The sequence below is a fragment of the Mustela lutreola genome, chromosome 3 (genome assembly GCF_030435805.1).
Source record: "Mustela lutreola isolate mMusLut2 chromosome 3, mMusLut2.pri, whole genome shotgun sequence".
In the NCBI taxonomy this organism is placed as follows: Eukaryota; Metazoa; Chordata; class Mammalia; order Carnivora; family Mustelidae; genus Mustela; species Mustela lutreola.
Window position 1 is genome coordinate 120,940,421 of NC_081292.1, and position 19,634 is coordinate 120,960,054.

The 19,634-nt window shown below is 33.4% G+C and overlaps 1 protein-coding gene across 1 annotated transcript in view; it reads right to left on the reverse strand.

Annotated features, from left to right (window-relative positions):
• LRP1B (LDL receptor related protein 1B) overlaps positions 1-19,634 on the reverse strand; it is a 2,000,743-nt gene that overhangs the window by 149,242 nt on the left and 1,831,867 nt on the right. The window contains exons 67-68 of the mRNA XM_059166755.1: positions 10,944-11,060; positions 3,747-3,853 (exon numbers count right to left, since the gene is read on the reverse strand). Coding sequence (XP_059022738.1) covers positions 3,747-3,853; positions 10,944-11,060 — 224 coding nt within the window. The remainder of the gene's footprint in view (positions 1-3,746; positions 3,854-10,943; positions 11,061-19,634) is intronic.

The window sequence follows — 19,634 nt, forward strand, 5'->3', positions numbered from 1 at the left end:
ACAGAAAGAAATAGAATAATGAACCTCATGAGCCCATCCTGCTTGTTTAACAATGATAGACACTTCACTATTCATGTTTCATATATCCTCCTCCACCACATTTATTTATAGTCTGGATTACTTAACATAATAGTGATAGTATTAGAACATTAATAATATCAGAAAATTTGCAAAAATTCCTTAGTATAAGTAATTCCCGATCAATATCCAAAATATTCTCATTTTTAAACTACATTAAGATAGTATTTGGTAGAATAAAGATCTAAAAGAAGTTTACACTTTGAATTTGGCCTGAGTTTCTTTAAATGAATGACTAATTCCCATTCTCCTAGGTTTTTTGTTCGTTCGTTCGTTTGTTTGTTTGTTTGAACGCCATTTACTACTTGAAAACACTAGGTTATTTGTCCTGTTGAATGCCTCTGGTTCTGAATTTGGCTGATTGAATCCTAAAAGAGATACTTTTGTGACATCTAAAGTGACTAATGAGATTTTTGTTTTTTAAAAGTAATATTATAAACACATGTATTTTTATACATGTATTGTATTTCTATCCATTACAGTCAATTTTTTTTTTCCTGGTATTCAAGTTGTCCCTTTGATTAGCAGAAAACCCCTTCAATTAGCTCCTATGTATTCTGGACGTTATAGTAATAGCCTCGTTCTGGCTTAACAAGATGTTAGTGGCTCATTTTGTCAATTTCCTTTTTCAGATCTAGAACTGGACATTTCTCAAAGGAGTTTTGTCTCCTTTAATTGGAAAATGGTATTTAGAGGCCACTATGTGAATGTTAGGATCAATCTATAATACTGAGATGTCATCAGTTTAGCTAGGAATTATATATTTTTAGAAAGTAAGATAAATCAAAATCTCTTACTGATACTTGTGAATTTAATATTACAGAATTTTTATTTACTTTTTTTGTTCCTACATTGGTATCTCCTTTCTTTTACTTAAAAATTCTGAGTGCGAATAATATGAAAACAACTAAGCATTTGATCTATCCTATTCTCAATATACGCAAGCTTCAAATTAGCAAAACCAATATTATTACCAAATATATGAACACAGTTTAAGATTCATTTGCATTTTTTGTCCACACAGCGCAATACACTTAATGCAGAGGCTAAATTCTGTATTGTTTTTTTTTTTCTTAATTTGCTTCCTTGACAGAGAGACACAGCGAGAGAGGGAACAGAAGCAGGGGGAGTGTGAGAGGGAGAAGCAGGCTTCCCGATGAGCAGAGAGCCCGATGTGGGGCTCGATCCCAGGACACTGGGATCATGACCCGAGCTGAGGGCAGCTGCTTAATGACTGAGCCACCCAGGCCCTAAGTACTGTATTTTAAAGTCACTTTAAATAATTCTTTTCTGCTATTAATGTGATACACAATGACATTGATCCAAGTTATTATTATTGGTTAGCTGGATATGAACAAGCTAATTACATTATCAGTTAACATCTGTATAAAACCTCAAAATTTTATCTTTTGTTTCTAAGATGAGAGTATCCTGTGTGTAATTTGGCTTTCTAGCCATTTGTTCAGTTCATTTTTTTTTTTTTTAGATTTTTTATTTATTTATTTGACAGACAGAGATTACAAATAGGCAGAGAGGCAGGCAGAGAGAGAAAGGGAGAAGCAGGTTCCCTGCTGAACAGAGAGCCTGATGCGGGGCTCGATCCCAGGACCCTGGGATCAGGACCTGAGCCGAGGGCAGAGGCTTAACCCACTGAACCACCTAGAACCCCGTTCAGTTCATTGTTTTGCTTGCTTCTTTGTTTGTCAATGTAACCTGGCTTTCTAAACCTTAAAAAGAAAGAGGAATCAACTGCCTGTAGCATTAGACACTTCATTACTTACAGACTATACTAAATGGCTGTGAATGTAGAGGAAGACCACCTTTAAGACTGGGTTCAGTGCATAAACAATGAATCTTGGAAAACTGAAAAAATTAAGTTAAATCAAAAAATAAAAATAAATAAATAAATAAAAAGAACAAAATTTAGATTCCCTAGTGGCATATCATGAAAATGTCTGAGTAATGGAGTTCTAGTCAGCTATCAAGGAACTGCATAACTTCCATTAACTTAGGGCATGAGATAAATGTGTTAATAAGACTACCTAATCTACTTTCATTTGAATTAAGATTTTAAAAAAGAAGTGTTTGAGTCTGTTTACGTACCTTGGATATCTAGTGAATAACATGGAAGATGAAATCATAAGCCTTAAGCAGTATATCTTTACCTCTTGAGGTTTTAGGGATTACACAGGGTAGGTGAAACAAACTTCCATGGTATGTATGAGTTTATGTGAAAAGTGTTTCATTGGGTAACATTTAATATAATTCTTGAATAAATGGATACTAAGTAAATATGTAGCTGGGCAATGTAAGAGTTTAGCTCCCCTATGAATTTTTTTTTTTAATTTTGTTTTGACTTGTTTGTGAACAGCCCCATGAATATAAGTGGTATTTTTCAATTTCTCCTGAGAGACCTTAGCAACTCCCAAGATTAAGGTTTTCTGGCCTTTACATGAGAAGTTAAAAACATTTGTTTCCAAAATCTAGGCTCCTGAATGTGACTGGGGAATTTTCCAACACAGTGTTAGAATGGAGAAGAGTCCAATCTTAATAAGGATACCTGAAGACTGAAAACAACCAGTCTGCGTGGGTTCTATAAATAGTAGAGACTTACAATGTCTGCCAAAGATGCAGAAAATCAGTGGATGAGTAAGGAAGTTTGACTTGAAACACAGAAACCTCTAGAATAGCAGAGTAGATTCTCTCCAGGCAAACCTAGAGTCCATGGGATGACTTCATGAGGGGAAAGTTCATATGTGAGAACTTCCAGAGCAGCAGAGCTCTCAAAATTCATTGTACCCTAGAACGAACCATGGTGGCCACTGAGTACCAGACACTTCATTTTTCATTTATCTCTGAGTAGGACTGATTTCACCAGTGCTGTGTTCCTGATATTAATATGGAAAATCATTAACAGAGAAAATCATGAATAGTGATTATTACTGGACATTTCTCTATTTGAAAGTAAAGAATTACAATTCACTTTAGATTTGATTGATAAAAAGATATTAACTGTGTATCATATATTTTTTAAAAAGATTCATGGAGTAATTAACAGCTGAGACACAAATACATAGAGGCATAAATAATAAATTGTGTGAAACATTATAAGTGTTAACACAGTCTAATTTTCCAGAATCATCCAGAAATATTCCAGAGTTTTTTCACATAGACTTTATTATAAATGGGTTGTGATTCATCATCTAAGCAAAGCTGAACCTGTGGTTTCATGAAAATTGATGACCTACATCGAAGTCTGTAAGAGTATATCTATTGAGGAAAGAGACTGGGGAAAAGAAACTGTTTAAAATGCATAAAAATATTAGTCCTGACTATAAATATTGCAGCAAATTTATGAACAAATTCACAGATGGCAAAGGCACCAGCTATAGGGAATAAGATATCCAAACATCTTATTCCCAACCCAGCCATTCACCAATTGAGGTAAAACAGATTATAAAATTAACTGTCAATAGTAGCACAAGAGCTATTCCCTGCGCTGGTGTGTGCCACACAGCACTTAGATATAATACTACTTATCTCATTGTGTCAGGAGTAAAATGCATTTCAGAACTGTCCATGTCACACCTCACTGGATTGAATAATAATAACTATAAATGTGACTCTAAAGAACTTTCTTTTTTGTTTGGCTTGGCAAAGTAACTTACCTCGTCAGAGCCATCTGCACAGTCAAAATCTCCATCACACCAGAACCTTGAAGAAACGCAGTCCCCATTGGCACAGAGAAAATCTTTCAGTGTGCAGGTCTGTGGCTCTGGGGACACACACACAAAAAAATAGCACAGCTTTATTCTATTATATGCAACTGCATTCTAAATTTATATGACATATAGTATGAGGTAGCATTAAGAAAAAAGAGGTTAGCCAAGCAGAACCAATCAATTGTTTAGAAAAAATTGTTTCATGAAGCATCTTTGGGATATAATATAATGATTTTTCACATTTATTTTACAGTTATGAATAGAAAGTGGTATTTCAGAAAAAAAGTATAAGAAGTATAAGAAAAAAAGACAATAGACAGCCCACTGTTCAGTAAAAATGTAACATCAAAGTAAAATAAAAGACACAGAAATCTACATATTACATAATAACAAATCTTTTTCAGCTGTTGGAATTCTGTCATTTTATGTATTTAGTTTAAGTAAGTAAGATGTTTTATGACCGTACTCATGGGGCTATTTACTACTTGAGTAGTAAGTCCAGTCTTTGACTCTTGACTTCTATTTTGCATTCTAATGACTTCCGAATTCGTCAATTTTGTCTCCAGAAAATCTCGAGTTCATTAAAAAAAGAAGGGCACATGGCGATATTATTGGACATGACTGGGTGGGTAAGAGTGGAAGGGACAGAAGGAGGCTCTTTTGAAAAACTGCCTCTTTGTTTATGCAATGTTTTGTTGATGTTCTGTATCATTTACCTGCCATTTTAGATAATTTGCCGTTATTGATTTAATTGTGATTCACCATCTTCCACACAGGATATAAGCCAAAGAATATGACTTGCTACTTGGCTTACCTCTGATATGGAGTATGTTTCCTCTAAACAATGAAATAGGATTTTAGGAATTTTTCCCTGTGGGTAATCGATATGACTGCTAGAGATCATCTCTTGTTTAGTTCTTATTCTCTAAATAGAAGTGATATCTGGCATGAGGGAAGACCCCTTTTTGTTTTCTCTACTCATTAACTGTATTTATAGCCGCCTTACACACAATGATACTCTTACTCAAGTGAATAGGTATAACAGACATTTAATTTAAGGAGTATCCACATGAAGCCCAATTATCTGCATAAAGATTGTGGCTCTTTCAGTCTGCATTTGAATATTGTTCTAAACAATCACTCAGTTTCTAGCTGTCAGGTAACGGCATCAATGTTTGGTATCATAAGGGCTCTTATATTTCCACAGAAAAATCCCTCCTGAGACCAGTGTAATATAGAAAGTGTAATATGTATCAGCATTTTGTTCTGCTTTGGGACTTACCTTCATCTCCAGTGTGACTTTCAGTCTATGAATAAGACAAAATGCTATTCAGGGCGATGAGAAAAAGCCACTTAACAGGAGGATCTCCCTCATTTCTCAACATTCCTTTGTTTAGTGAGCATGACAACTACAGTTTCTCCTTTTGTCTTTGCATTGATGTACATACACCACATTTTAATCTCAAAAACAACAGTATAAATACTGAGGCAGTACTTAACAATAATAATTCCTACCAACTAGTGATTGCTTATTTGTTGTGAAGCACTAAGTGAAGTTAATGCTAAGCACAGGAATTAACTCAACAATTAATCATAACAACTGTATGAGGTATAGAACCCTTTTGTAAATGAGTAAACTGAGAGGATAAAGAACTTTCTCCCAATCACCCTGCAGACAGAAGAGCTAGTATTGAACTTGAACCTATGCAATCTGATATTAGGGCCTGTACTATTTACTAGTAGGCCATATCATTGCCCCCCATACTACTGAGGAAATAAGGTGTTCACATATTACAGAGATTAACAATAAAGCCCTGAGAGCAAGTTACTTGTTAAAGGTACATGGCTAGCAATGTCTAGTTCATTTAAAAATAAAAATTAAAAAAAAATTCTCTTATCATTCCTCCATACTGAAGCCATTTCACCCTCCTGTTTGCAGACATGCAGTTTTCTTCTTAGGGAAAACAAATTATAGTGAAATTAATAAATTAATTAATAAAGAAGTACTTAATCTATTTAATAGTGGTAAATAACAATCAAAATGATTTTCATTAAAGAATTAGAGAGTATTTTTTAAACACATTGTATTTAAATGTTTACAAGTAACAGCAGTAGAAATATCAAATTTCATGGAGTTGGAAGTATTTGGATGGGATTTTTTTCCTTTAATATTTTAACTTGACTTTATCTTAAACATAAGTGTGTTCATCATATGCCAAACAACAATGATTCACAAACTTTGACACATTTTGCTATAGTAAGGGTTGAAGGTTGTTGATCTAGGATGATAACAAGTTATGTTATAAAGTATTTCAAAGCATTTGACCAATAATTCCACAGGAGGGTTGTTCTATAGAGACTTTGTTAATATCATTAATTACTCTATTCAGACGAACTGAGTGATTTGTTGGAAAAAGTTTTTTCAGTGCATATGAAATTCTGTAAGTTTGTAGCATGCTTTTAAAGCATGCTGGCATTTCTTAAGAATGCCAGCAAAACCACTTCTGAATAATAATCATGAATTATTTATGCATAATTGTCATCAAGGAATGGGATAGCTATAGCTAGTCTGTTTTTAACTCTCATCTATATGCCTCAGAATCTTTTGCCACTGGATGTCTCAAAAGGAAACTCTCTCTTGAGGAAAAGGTAATTTAGTTATGAAAGAAGGTACTGAGGGATTATATTCTCTTATTGTTTCTTACCTTTGATCTTTTTTGGATAAAGTATAAGACCTATTTTAGATCTTGGAATGATAGTGAGCATTTTTCTTGTTAAAAACAAAATTAACAAAAAATGATTTTATCTGGAAGATAACCCATTTGGAAAGAAAACTTGAGTGTGAAAATTTCCCCAGTATTTCCAAAATGTGTTTCTCACATTAACTTTCTCTGATATTACCTATGTCCCCAGATCTAAAATAGATAGGGAACCTCATGCACGAATAATTGACCAGGTTTCCATAAATCTTATCTAAACATGCCAAATTAACAAAAAGAAGCCTTTTCAGGACATCTTTTGGAAGGTCGTTCTGGATTCTATAGTAAGAATAAAAAATAGGGACATTGTATGGAAAAGTCACTTCCCTCAATACTAAAGGAGGCAAAAACATACAGGCTCAGAACTGAAAAAAGCTTTGGAAGCCATCTTGCACAAAATTGAAGAAACTAAGTTTAGAAAATAAAAGTGACTTTCAAAACCACAGAGTTAGTGGCAGAGCAGAAAGGCTTCCAGACTTCAATTTCTCTGCTGAGTATATTATCATAAACCCTTGGTGATAAGTTCAAAAGTTATATGAATGTGGGTGTAAGCATCTGAGGAGAATTTTTAGAATACAATTAGTATAACTGACATGCTATACAAATAATCTTCTGATATAAATTCAGTGTGAAAGTACTAGAAATTCAAATAAGGCAGACACAGCTTGTCTCTCTACAAAAACCTTAATCTGGTTGATCAAGTTATTTGGTGCTTTTAAATCTATTGGATTGTTAGTTACTTCTTAATAATGCAAAGATGTAAAATAATTTATTTTGCACATCAATTACTTAGAGGGCATACATGCCATATATATTGTATTTGTTGCTGATAAAGATAGTATAGATGATAGATTCGTCAGATATTTCCAAACCTTTGATACAGATGACAAAATAACTTCAATAATAAAAAAAAAAATTCTTGTTTTTAAGAGCCTAAATCATTGTTGGAGCACAGTGTCCCTGCTGAACACTTAACAAGGGAAATCATCAGCAGATGATAAAAAAAATAAAATGACAATGGACTAATTATCCCATATAAATATAAAAAAGTAGAAAGCATAATGGATTTAAAACATCATTGTAGTTCATTGCTCCACTATGATTCAGATTCTTCCCATATCTATGCCTGGAGTATTTCCAACATAATTTAAAGAATAAACTCATTATATCAGATTCATAAACAAGTAAGTCCAAAAGTGATTTTAACAATACATTGCTAATATTATAAATGTGTCAGGCCCTGTGCTGGACCCTGAGAAATAGCCCTGCTCCATACACTATTTCCAGATATTTAAATAGGAACTAAGATACATGCAAAAAAGAAATGAGTGGTATAATGGAATGCAGGGGAGTGGTTGGTTGACAGAATATGGTCAAATTTTTTTAAAAGATGCTGTTATTGTTTTTAACCCTAAGGCTAATTTATTGTCTCTGCTATACTTCTCTACTTAATATTTTCCAACAATAACCACCAAAAGTGAACCAAAATGCACACAATTGACTAATGATATTTAGAAAATGTGTAACAGTACACTGTTATCTTTTTTGGCATACTGTTATCATCTATATACATATTAAAATTAAATTTATATATGTGATGTGTTATATAGAGAGTTCTGATCACAATATGTAAATAGTAATTTATATGTATATATAATAATAATTTATTATAATTATATACATGAAATTATAATAGTTTCAATAGATAATGAGAAATTGAACATATCTTGATAGCATTTTTTATGGGAACAGTATCTTTTCTAAAGCTGACTTCCATATAACCAACTTCTGGGTGTTTTATATAGCTATTATGTATTATTTTCTCTTTCTTCATTGACCGAGCTTCTGTCCATGTAGAACTCCTAGTATTTTTGATGTTTGAACATTATCATTTCTTTGGGTCTATTCATATGCTATCTTCAAACACCACTCAGTTATTGAGATCCCTCAGTGCTTCCTCTTACACACTCTTACATGCTTACCATGTAACCAGTTCTCTGATACTGGTCCTGTGCATGCCCTCTATCCCACCATGTCACAACTATAACATGCTTCCTTTTTGTTCACGGTCATTAGTCCCCTGCAAATTCATCAATGTTGCTGTCTTACGCCACATGATCAGAATACATGGGAACTAATACTGAGTCACACATAATTGGGTATTTTATACTGCAATGCTTGGTATTGTAGCCACTCTCTTGCTTTTTCTTAAGGGTTCTATGGCTACAGTGATTTATCACTAACTTTTTCCAGTGATGAGTGAGAGGTGTGTTCCTTCTTGTGTTCTTGCCTAAAAAAAAAACTTTTAGGAGTTGCCCGAAAAACCATTCTCAACCACCTAGGAAACCCCAGCAGACTCAGAAACAGGTTATCTCCACCTTTCATTCTTCTTCCCCTTCTTCTCCAATTTAGCAGTAACCTAACTTCTTTTTTTTTTTTTTTTTTTTTTTTATTTTTTTTATTTTTTATTTTTTATAAACATATATTTTTTATATACATATATTTTTATCCCCAGGTCTGTGAATCACCAGGTTTACACACTTCACAGCACTCACCAAATCACATACCCTCCCCAATGTCCATAATCCCACCCCCTTCTCCCCAACCCCCTCCCCCCGGCAGTAACCTAACTTCTAACACAGCTTCATCCACCCCTTGAACAAAGTATTTTCAAAGATGTAAGTTTCCAGCGTGAACTTCTCACTTCCCTTCTCCTATTCTCAACATCCTTCAATTTTAAGGCACTTCTTCTCAGGTGCCTTATTGACAAGTAACACTCAAGGCATCTAAAATTAAGCTAAATAGTTTTCTGTATATTTAAGCACTGAAACAGAAGTGAATTAAACAGAAAGTGTGTATATAATTGCTTCATTTTTATATTTGATCTTCTATTCCTGCCGCTCTTATCTCATTAGGTTTTTATTTTAATCACTGGATAGAATCTGAAAACCTGCTTTAAAAAAGAATCTGGAACACCCTAATGTGTATCTTTGAGATATACATGTATATCTATATATCTATATCTCTCTATATAAATACATATATGTATACATACATATACATATATGTATTTTTTAAAGATTTTATTTATTTGAGAGAGAGAGACAGCGAGAGAAGGAACACAAGCAGGGGGAGTGGGAGGGGGAGAAGCAGGCCTCCCACTGAGCAGGGAGCCTGATGCAGGGTTCAATCCCAGGACCCTAGGATCATGACTTGAGCTGAAGGCAGATGCTTAAGGACTGAGCCACCCAAGCATCCCTCTTAGCAATATCTTTTACCTTTTTAAAGAATAAGATCAGTTGAGATATCTATATGTGAAGGAGTAATAAAAGGTCCCCAAATCAGAGTATTCTATAATCTTAATGATCCAGCGATTTCATACTTAATGTACCTGATGATCAAACACCAGTCAGATTAAGTTTCAAAAGTTATTTTTTAAAAATTTGATAATTTGCAAACTGAATATCAAAGTGGTTTATTAAGGCTGTGACTCTACTAATTATACGCTTTCATAGAAAATGTTCCTATGTTTTAACATAACAATATCTATTTCATCTCCTGTGTCTTGGGAAATGAATACTCTTAGTCCAATGTGTAAGAGTAGACACTATAGTTATCATCGATTGAATCCTTTCTGGAAGTAAGCAGAATATAAATATTTAACAAATGGAATTTGATTATTATCTTATTTTAAAACATGACTATATTGCTTTCTTTGTTTAAACAGCACTGTAGGAAATATATTCAGAAATTAATGCTAGAATATAAAGATGCTGTCACAATTTTACATACTGCCATACTTTTTAGAAAATAAAATTGTTGGACAATTATTGTCTTTTAAATTTATTACATAAAAATGCAGGAGGCAGATGATGATAATAGTGTTATTCTATTTTCAGAGAAAAGCATCCTGAATACATATGGTGTTCACCACTCCAGAGAGAATAAATGATATTTCGCTGAAAGATGCTCATGGGTAAATTTGTAGTGTAAAAGGATTTGAGACTGAAATGAAATGAATACCATCCTCTAAAGAATGATATGTTTTGTTCTGTCTCTACATCATTCAGCCCTTTGTATGAACTTGCATCAAGGGCTCACTTCATTGCATGCTAATGGGTTGCATTAAACCTCATGATACTTTCATACCAATTCTGATAACTATAAGAAAATAACTCCCAGTATGTGCATTTCAATAATTCTACCATTTGAGATTCAGGTCAATTTAGTCTGGATATTCTTGCCCAAATATGAATATATGTATAAAAATGTGAGCTGCAGGACAGATAGGTTCAAATTCATACCTTAACTGAACTAAAAATTGCTATCCTGCTTATTGAATATGCTGTCAAGCTCACCGTGTTCTCAAGCGAGAGTTACTTACTACAGTTTTCTTCATCTGAATTATCACTGCAGTCATTTTGGCTATCACACCGCCAGTGATCTGGAATACAGTTGTTGTTTCTACACTGGAATTCATGAGGCCCACAAGTCTTTTTATCTGTAAGAGAAAGAGCCAGAGTTTGTGTTGTTGACTTCCATGAAGACTTCCCTCATAATACCCTCACCGCCATGCCAATTCCAGGGTATCTGACATTTCCTCAGACCTTAATTCAGGTACTAACTGAGAAGCATCTTTAAAAAAAGCCGAAGGCAAGTGCTAAATAAAATTCATAGTAATGTCTTGTTTTATGTTGTTTTCTAGTCTTGCTTTCATCACTAGCTAATGACAAAGCAACTGATTGGCCCACCCATATAAAGTCAATATAAATCAATAAAAAAAATCAAAACTATTAAGAACTAACATTCTCTTTAGCACTCCCTCCCTAAAGAAATGGTTATTAGTCAGAACCTGAGATTGTCATTTTACCTTTCTCTCTACCTATCAACTGATCTAAACTCAGAGAGTATAATAAAATCTAATGTGTACAGACCTTGAAAAATAATAAAGTGCCATCTCACTTGAACTCCTTAATAATCCCACTGGGTGCAACGATGGTATTAATTGCCTTTCACTTTACAGATGATGAAAGACAGACTTAGAGGTTAGAAGCTTGATGAATCTTTACTATCATTAAGTGGCATAGTCAACATATATATTTGTGTGATTTTAGTCTTGCTTTAGTAGTCTTTACAACATAATCTGTGTCCATAATGGAGCCAGAATCAGAATGCATACAATAAGTATTTATTTAAAGTTAGATCACTCATTCTTAAATTTCTGTAAGAGTAATAGCTAACTGTATATTGTCTAAAGCACTGCATCTTAAACTTCAATGTACATATACATAAATTACTTGGGAATTTTGCTAAAATGAAGACAGTGATTGAGTAGATCTGGATTTCTAAGAAGCTCTCCAGTGATGACATTCTCCTTAGGTCTATGAAATATACTGAGTAGCAAGGGCCTGAAACATAAAGATGGGATAAATTCAATAATATAATGATAATAAAATTATAAATGTCAAAGTATAATTTAGGACACATTCTCCTTTCACATACTTAGATCGACTCCATATTCTCACCGGTATTAGAGATCTACAGTGAGTTTAACAACTCAGACTAGTAAAATAAACTAATTAAAGGAGAAGATAAGCTATTTGTTACTAGTTGGTACTCTTTAAAATGTGTCTTATAAAATTCAAACTCAAATAAGATTATGAAAGCAAAAGTGATTTAGATATAATTAGAAAATTAAATAATGAACATCTATTGAGGATCCAACCCACCTCTTGGCAAGCATTTTCATAAACATGATCATATTCAAGTCTCATAACATCCCTCAGAAGTATTGTTATATGCATTTAGATGAATGAGAAAATAACTCTCAAAGAGTTTAAGTAATTTCTCCAATATTACAAAAGGTATTAAATGGCAATGGAGAAGCTTATATCCAGATCTTACTCCAAAAAATTTTAACATTTCTGTGGAAATTCTCGAGACAGAATTCAAATTTTTCAAACTTGTCAAATGTCTACAGATAGATAGATATCTTCATATATGTCCATATATAAAAAGCCTGTCTGTCCCTCCCTTCTTCTCTCCCTTTCTTCACTGCAGCCTACCTGCCTGCTAATGATTACTCAGATCCCAACTTCTGTCACACAGTGCTGTGTTTGGTGATATATCCTTTTTGCCTATGTTATACCTAAATTTAGATTTAAAAATTGGCTTAAAATTTGTAGATGTTCTAACATAGCACTAGGCACATTTCACGCAATCAAGAATTGTGTTATGATGATGGGAAACTTAAATAATGACCATTGAAAATATGGGGTTTGGGAATTGGTACTGAATTTTGTAGATGGTCGTTATATTTTGGCATTTAAAACAAAATTCTCTGAGACCACTATTCCATGTTTGTTTAACACGGCTTTATTTATTCTTCTTTCTGTGTTACTTGCATTACTTTTAAGTATTATTTTAAAATTTTAGAATATAAGAAAGTCAGAAAGATCAGACCTGAGCATACAAATAGACTATAGGACCTAGTATTACAACATTAGCTCCAAGCAATTTCCCATGGATACAAAGTGTTGAAACAAGAAGTATTTTTTATTTTTTCTTCTGCATCCTATTTGTACTTTTTTCCCCACTACGTTAAATATTTGTATCATATTTTGTGTTTGAAAGAGATCTGCATTTATTTCTTAACAAAAACAAGTCACAGTTCATTGCAAAGATTGGGGCATGCAAAAACAGTAACATTGAAAGATTAATTGCCTTATGCAAGGTTATTCAAATTTTATGTTTCCAAATTATTTAACTTTTTGATCCATGACATTGTTTACACAAATTACAAATGCAAGCTATACAATCCGTATAGCCTTGTTCTGTATTTAAAGTCTCCCTTGAGGAGATTAATGCAAATATAAATGTAAGTGTATTTTTAATAGAGAAATGTATGATCAAGTTAAAACAGCAGTTCTCAAATTGGCTACACATGAAAATCACCTAGTAAACTTAAAAATCCCTTTTCCCAGTCAATATTCCAAATCAATAAAGTCAGACTCTCTAGGGTGTAACCTAGACATCGGTATTTTTATGAAAACTATATGACTGATTCCAATGAACAGCCAAGATTGAAAATCACTGGCCAAAAAAACTGATTGAAGAACAGAACATATATAATTCCACATTATATAATACTCTACAGTAATTAGTAAAAAATGTTCACAATATGAAGTTTTCTATTAATTCAAATTATTATATAGCTTTGGAACAATGTGTTATTTTGGAGGGTATTATAAATATTATAAATATAGAGAAAACAAGTAAGTATCTGAAAACTTGTATTTTTTTTTTAATTTAAAATAGTTTCACATGAAATACAGATACTACTTAAAATTTGATCCTCCCAGGGGTGCTACCGAAATGTAGAACTGTATATGGTGTATACTGTGATACTACTGGCACTTATATAAGGGTGACTTCTGAAAAAAAAAAAAAAAATCTGGTGTCTGCGATGTTTTTTGAGCCAGAACTGAGGAAGTGGGTTGGGATACAGGAGTGGAAGAGAAATTTAAGTTTCTCATTGTGCCAAAAGAAATCCAAAGGAATGTACAAACTACTGAAAGCAATAAGTAAATTTGGTAAGGCTACAGGATACAAGGACTCAATATATTTAATTATATTTCTCTATATTAGGAATAACCAGAAATGAAAATAAAAAAGAAAACTTTTACAATAAAATAACAAATACCTAGGAATAAAACTAGTGAAAGTTGTGTAATATCTTCATACTGAAAACTGTAAAACACTGAGAAACTGTAAAACACTGAGAAAAATTGAACAATGCTTAAGAAAATGAAAAAATATATCATGCCCATAAATTAGAATACTTGAAATTTTAAAAATTTTCAAATTAATATAAAGAATTAATTCAATCTCTATCAAAATTCTAACTTGTTATTTTTAAAGAAATAGATTATCCTAAAATTATACTGAATTGTAAAGGATTTAGAATAATAAACCAATACTGAAAAAGAGGAAAAAGTTGGAGAATTTATAATATCTGATTTCAAGAGTTTCCATAAAGCTATAGTAATTGAGAAAATGTAGTAGTAAGCAAAATGAAACCAGAAATATAAGCAAAAATGTGGTCATTTTCAACAAGGACTCAAGTCAATTTAATGGAAAAAAAAAAACAGTCCTTTTTAGTGAATATTGATGAAAAAAGTGGCTAGCCATAAGAAAAACACAAATCTCAACCCATCATACTCCATACAAAAAAATTAATCTGAGGTGATCATAAACATAATGAACATGGAAATATATTTTCATAATCTTGGAGTAAGCAAATATTTCTTGGGCAGAACACAAAAAGAATTAATAATACACAGAAAGTTGGTACATTTGACTTCAGAAAATTAAAAAGTTTTATTCTTTAAAAGATACCATTAAGAAAATGAATAGGCAAGCAACATATTAAAAAAAATATTTGCATACAATATATCTGGGAAATTACTTTGGTCCAGAATATATAGAAATTCTCATATCTTATACATTAACAGACAAAAGACTTGAAAAGATACTTCACCAAATAAAAGATATTTGAATGCCAAATATAGGTTCTCAAAATCATCAATCATGAATGTGGTGCAAATTCAAACCAGAAGATACCATTAAATACTTAGTGAAATTGCTCAAATCAAAAAGGCCACACTAAATTTTCATGAGATTACAAAGGACTTGAAACTCTCTCTTCTGGTTCTTAAAAGGTAAACATATAATTACCCTATAACCCAGCAATTTTACATTTAAGTGTTCATGAAAAATGAAAACAAACATTCACAAAATAAATTTGTACAAGAAGAATAAATTTGTAACAGCAGCCTTATTTATAGTAATCAGCATCTAAGATATTCCAAGTGAAAATATATCCATGCAACTGAAAACTACTCAGATATAAAAAAATAATGAATATAACTTAGAAATGAGATATAACTTAGAAATGTTTTTAAAACTTCATGCAAATGAAAAATTCACAGGCAAAATTGTAAATACTAAATGCATTTATGTATATGACATCCAAATACAAGCAAAAGTAATCTGTGGTGTTGGAGAGGAATTGGGTTCCAAAGGGGAATGTTAGGGGAATTGACTAAAAGGGGCATGAGGGAACTTTCTAGGGGGATGGAAGTGTTCTGGATCTTATTTTGGTGTTTGTTGAATGCTGTATAAAATTGCCAAACTTAAAGCGAACATTTTAGATCTGAGCATATAATTTTAATTATATATTTTTTTATATTTTTATTCTTTTTTCTTTATTCTCCCCTGAGCAAAATTTATTGAGGACTTCCTGTGTGTCAGGCACTGCTGGATAATTATATTTTAATTAAAGATTACTTCACTATTAGATCGCAAGGCATTTGGAAAATCCAAACATTTATACTATGGTAAAGAATTATTCATTTGGTCCCTCAATGCTCAGGTATATTCAAAACTGAAGGGTAGTCTGAAAGAACATTCTGTTAAAAAAACTATTTAAAGTCTCAAAATTTAAATATTCCACATTAAGTGTAAACAACAGCATGTATGTTTCACATCCAAATGTCTCCAGAGATTTTTTTATTTGGCATTTGAAGCTACCATGTTTTCATTCTGTCCTAGACATTTGTAGTATCAGTCTGTAATTATCTGTCTTCATTTTTGGGATGATGATTTCAGTAGTAATAAGAGCATTGGATTTCCTAAGACATAAAATGCACTTTGTTTGTACCTGGAATCACTCTGACCCAAAAGTAGTTAGCTTTGCCTCACCACTCTGAGATTGTGACCTGAGCTGAAATCAAGAGTTGGACCCTTAATTGACTGTTCTACCCAGGTGCCCCTGTATATTAAATGCTCTAAAAAAATAATATTTTAGTGGTTCAATAGATATCTAACCAAATTGAAATTATACACTGTTTCACTAGTAAGACTTTACTATTGCTTTAGAAAATAAAATGTCACTTGTAAATTTACCATGTGTTTTATTCAACAGAGAAATCACAACTAGTCAGAGAGGAAGGCAGAGAGAGAGAGGAGGAAGCAGACTCTATGCAGAGCAGAGAGCCCGATGCGGGGTTCGATCCCAGGACCCTGGGATCATGACCTGAGCCGAAGGCAGAGGCCCTAACCCACTGAGCCACCCAGGCGCCCCCCCCCCTTTTTTAATCCTTAATTCTGATCTCACAGTCTAAATTCTCCTCAATGTCTCTGTTACCATATATGGAAATAAATACCTATATAAGTTGCTTCCCAAATGTTCTAAAGCTCCTTGATGTTTTGAGTTCCTCAACAACGATGATACAAGGGGTCATGTTTTTTTCCTTATTTTCTTTAGCTGATAGGATCACTGGCACCTACTTTTTGGTAATATGAATATAGTAGATATATCTATATAGATATATACCATTATTATTGGTTGGGTCTTTTAGTCTTTTTTGAAATTACTGTTCCATATTATAGCTGGCGAAGCTGTTACACATGGGTCACTACCTCTTCTGTCACAGGAGAGGACCATACGACCCTTGGTGGCCTCTTATTCTAGACCACAATTAGTTTACAAGTGTCACATTATTCATGTTTTTAAAAAAAGAAAAGAAAGAAAGAAAAAAGATTTAATAGCTTAAACCTGATACATTTTTCTTCTTTAATGTTAAATACACAGAAGAAGGCAGTGCAAGGATTGTATGGTGGCTAGACAATATCCTGAGGAACACTGATTTTTATCAATCTGCTCTACCATCTTAACTAATGACCTCCATTGTCCTCAGTCACTCATGGCCCAAGATGATAACAAGTGCTTGCATCATCTCCTAGCAGGTCTGAAAAAGAGCAAAAAATAAAAAAATAAAAAAATAAAGGAGGGGGGAAAAAAAGCAAAAGAAGAGGGGTTCTTGGGTGGCTCAATAAAGTCAAGTATCAGACTCTTGATTTCAACTTTGGTCATGATCTCAGGCTCATGAGATCAAGCCCCACATTAGGCTCTGCACTGAGCGTGGAACCTGCTTAAGATTGTTTCTCTCCCTCCTCTTCTACCTGCCCCATGCACTTCACCACCCTACAGGCACGTGCTCTCTCTCTCTAAGCAAACAAACAAAAATACAAAAAAAAAAGAAGCCCTTCTACTTGGAGGAAAACAAAAAACAAAAAACAAAAACCTAAAACAGACTTCCTAGAAGTTTGATATAACACCTCTGCTTACATTTCAATGGTCTGAATTTGGTCACATAAAAAAATGTTGCTATAAGGGGAGATGAAGATGTGATGACTTATTCTGAATAGGAACGTGTCGACTTAAGACTTACAGTCCTGTCTCTCAGGGTGGAATAAAAACTGGGTATAGGGACAGGCATTTTAGGAGTCTCTGTTAAATACTGAACAAGGTCAAATAAAGCCATTGGAGGTGATTTCAATGGTTACTGGAAGAGACTGTTTCTTGAGATTACAAGTAGTTTAGCATCAAGTTGCCATCGGTCATTTAAAAATCCACATAGGGCGCCTGGGTGGCTCAGTGGGTTAAGCCGCTGCCTTCGGCTGAGGTCATGATCTCAGAGTCCTGGGATCGAGCCCCACATCGGGCTCCCTGCTCAGCAGAGAGCCTGCTTCCCTCTCTCTCTCTTTGCCTGCCTCTCCATCTACTTGTGATTTCTCTCTGTCAAATAAATAAATAAAATCTTTAAAAAATAAATAAATAAAAATAAAAATAAAAATCCACATAGAAAGTACCATTCTTAGAAGACACCAACAAAGTAACAAACAGCTTAGAAATGGAAAAAAAATGATAGGGCTCTTATGATTCTATGTAAATACCTGTATTCAAATTGTTCCTGAAGTCAACTCCATCCACTCCTTGGAACTGAGGCAGAAAATTTATTTTGCCACTAGTTTGCATTGGGTTTCTGTCATTTACAGACAAGAGTCCTGACTAATGCAAGCATTATATTATTTTATTGATTAAAAAAAATGAGGGACTTCTCATATTAATATTCTTACCTATATGTGCTGATTTACATAATTCCTAGGCTATTTCATTGGTTTATAATTACCTGGGAAATGTAATCACTTTCCACAAGAAGCCTCAGAATTAGTCTCTATTTAAAAGTAATTTGCAAATCCAGGCTTCCATGAAGATGGGAGACAGTACAAACACCCCCCCCCCTTTTTTACTTCTTCGCTATGTGGCATATGCTGTTACAGCCTCTTGTGATATTGATTATCTGGAAAGCTGCAGGTTGCCTTGTATTGTAAAGTGTTTGGTGGATCTGAAAATTAAATTCATGTTACTTCCCATCAATCAGGGTAATATTCCTCAATGAACACTTACATGCACAGCCTGTTCTTTTAGGGGAAGTGGAAAGAATCTGTGGATGCACCAATAGTTGAGAATAACAATGCCAGATGTGGCTTGTCCCAGAGGGATCCTACTACTTCTGCTTCACTTTTGCATTTTTACTTATTTTTTACTTTTACATTATTCTTCTAGGTAGAGAAGAGAAAGGCTTATAAAGTAAAACAAACTACCAATGACATATTTTCTTTATAAAGAGGTGAATCTGTAAGAAGCCTGCTCTCTGGAAGCTCCAATAATGACATTTTATAAATTGCATGTCAATGCAATGTAATTTTCACTGGAAATTTTTTGAATTCATATTATGCAGTTTTAGAAAGTGTCATATTAAATCCTGTAATACTATCTATTGCACTTGACAAGAATTTGTGTGTGTGTGTGTGTGTGTGTGTGTGTGTGTTTTCTTATTTAGAAAGTTGTATTGTAACTCTATGGTTGTAAATTGTGGAGAGGGCAAAAGTAGTTACTATTTCCTCTTTGCTAACACACTGTATATCATCTGCCAAAACCATTCTATTCCATTTATCATTCTCTTTTCAACAGCCTGTTGTCTTGACAGTTTGTATGGTAATATTGTACAAACAAATTTGCATTTGTGAACCTCAGATGAAGAGGGACCCAAATCTCTGTAAACGAAGAGGTTGGCAGGGCACCACTCTTCAGAATCATTCTAGAGTTCCCATTAGAGAATATGGAATATGTGTGAAGGAGGAATTTCAACTAAGAGAGTTTGAAAAT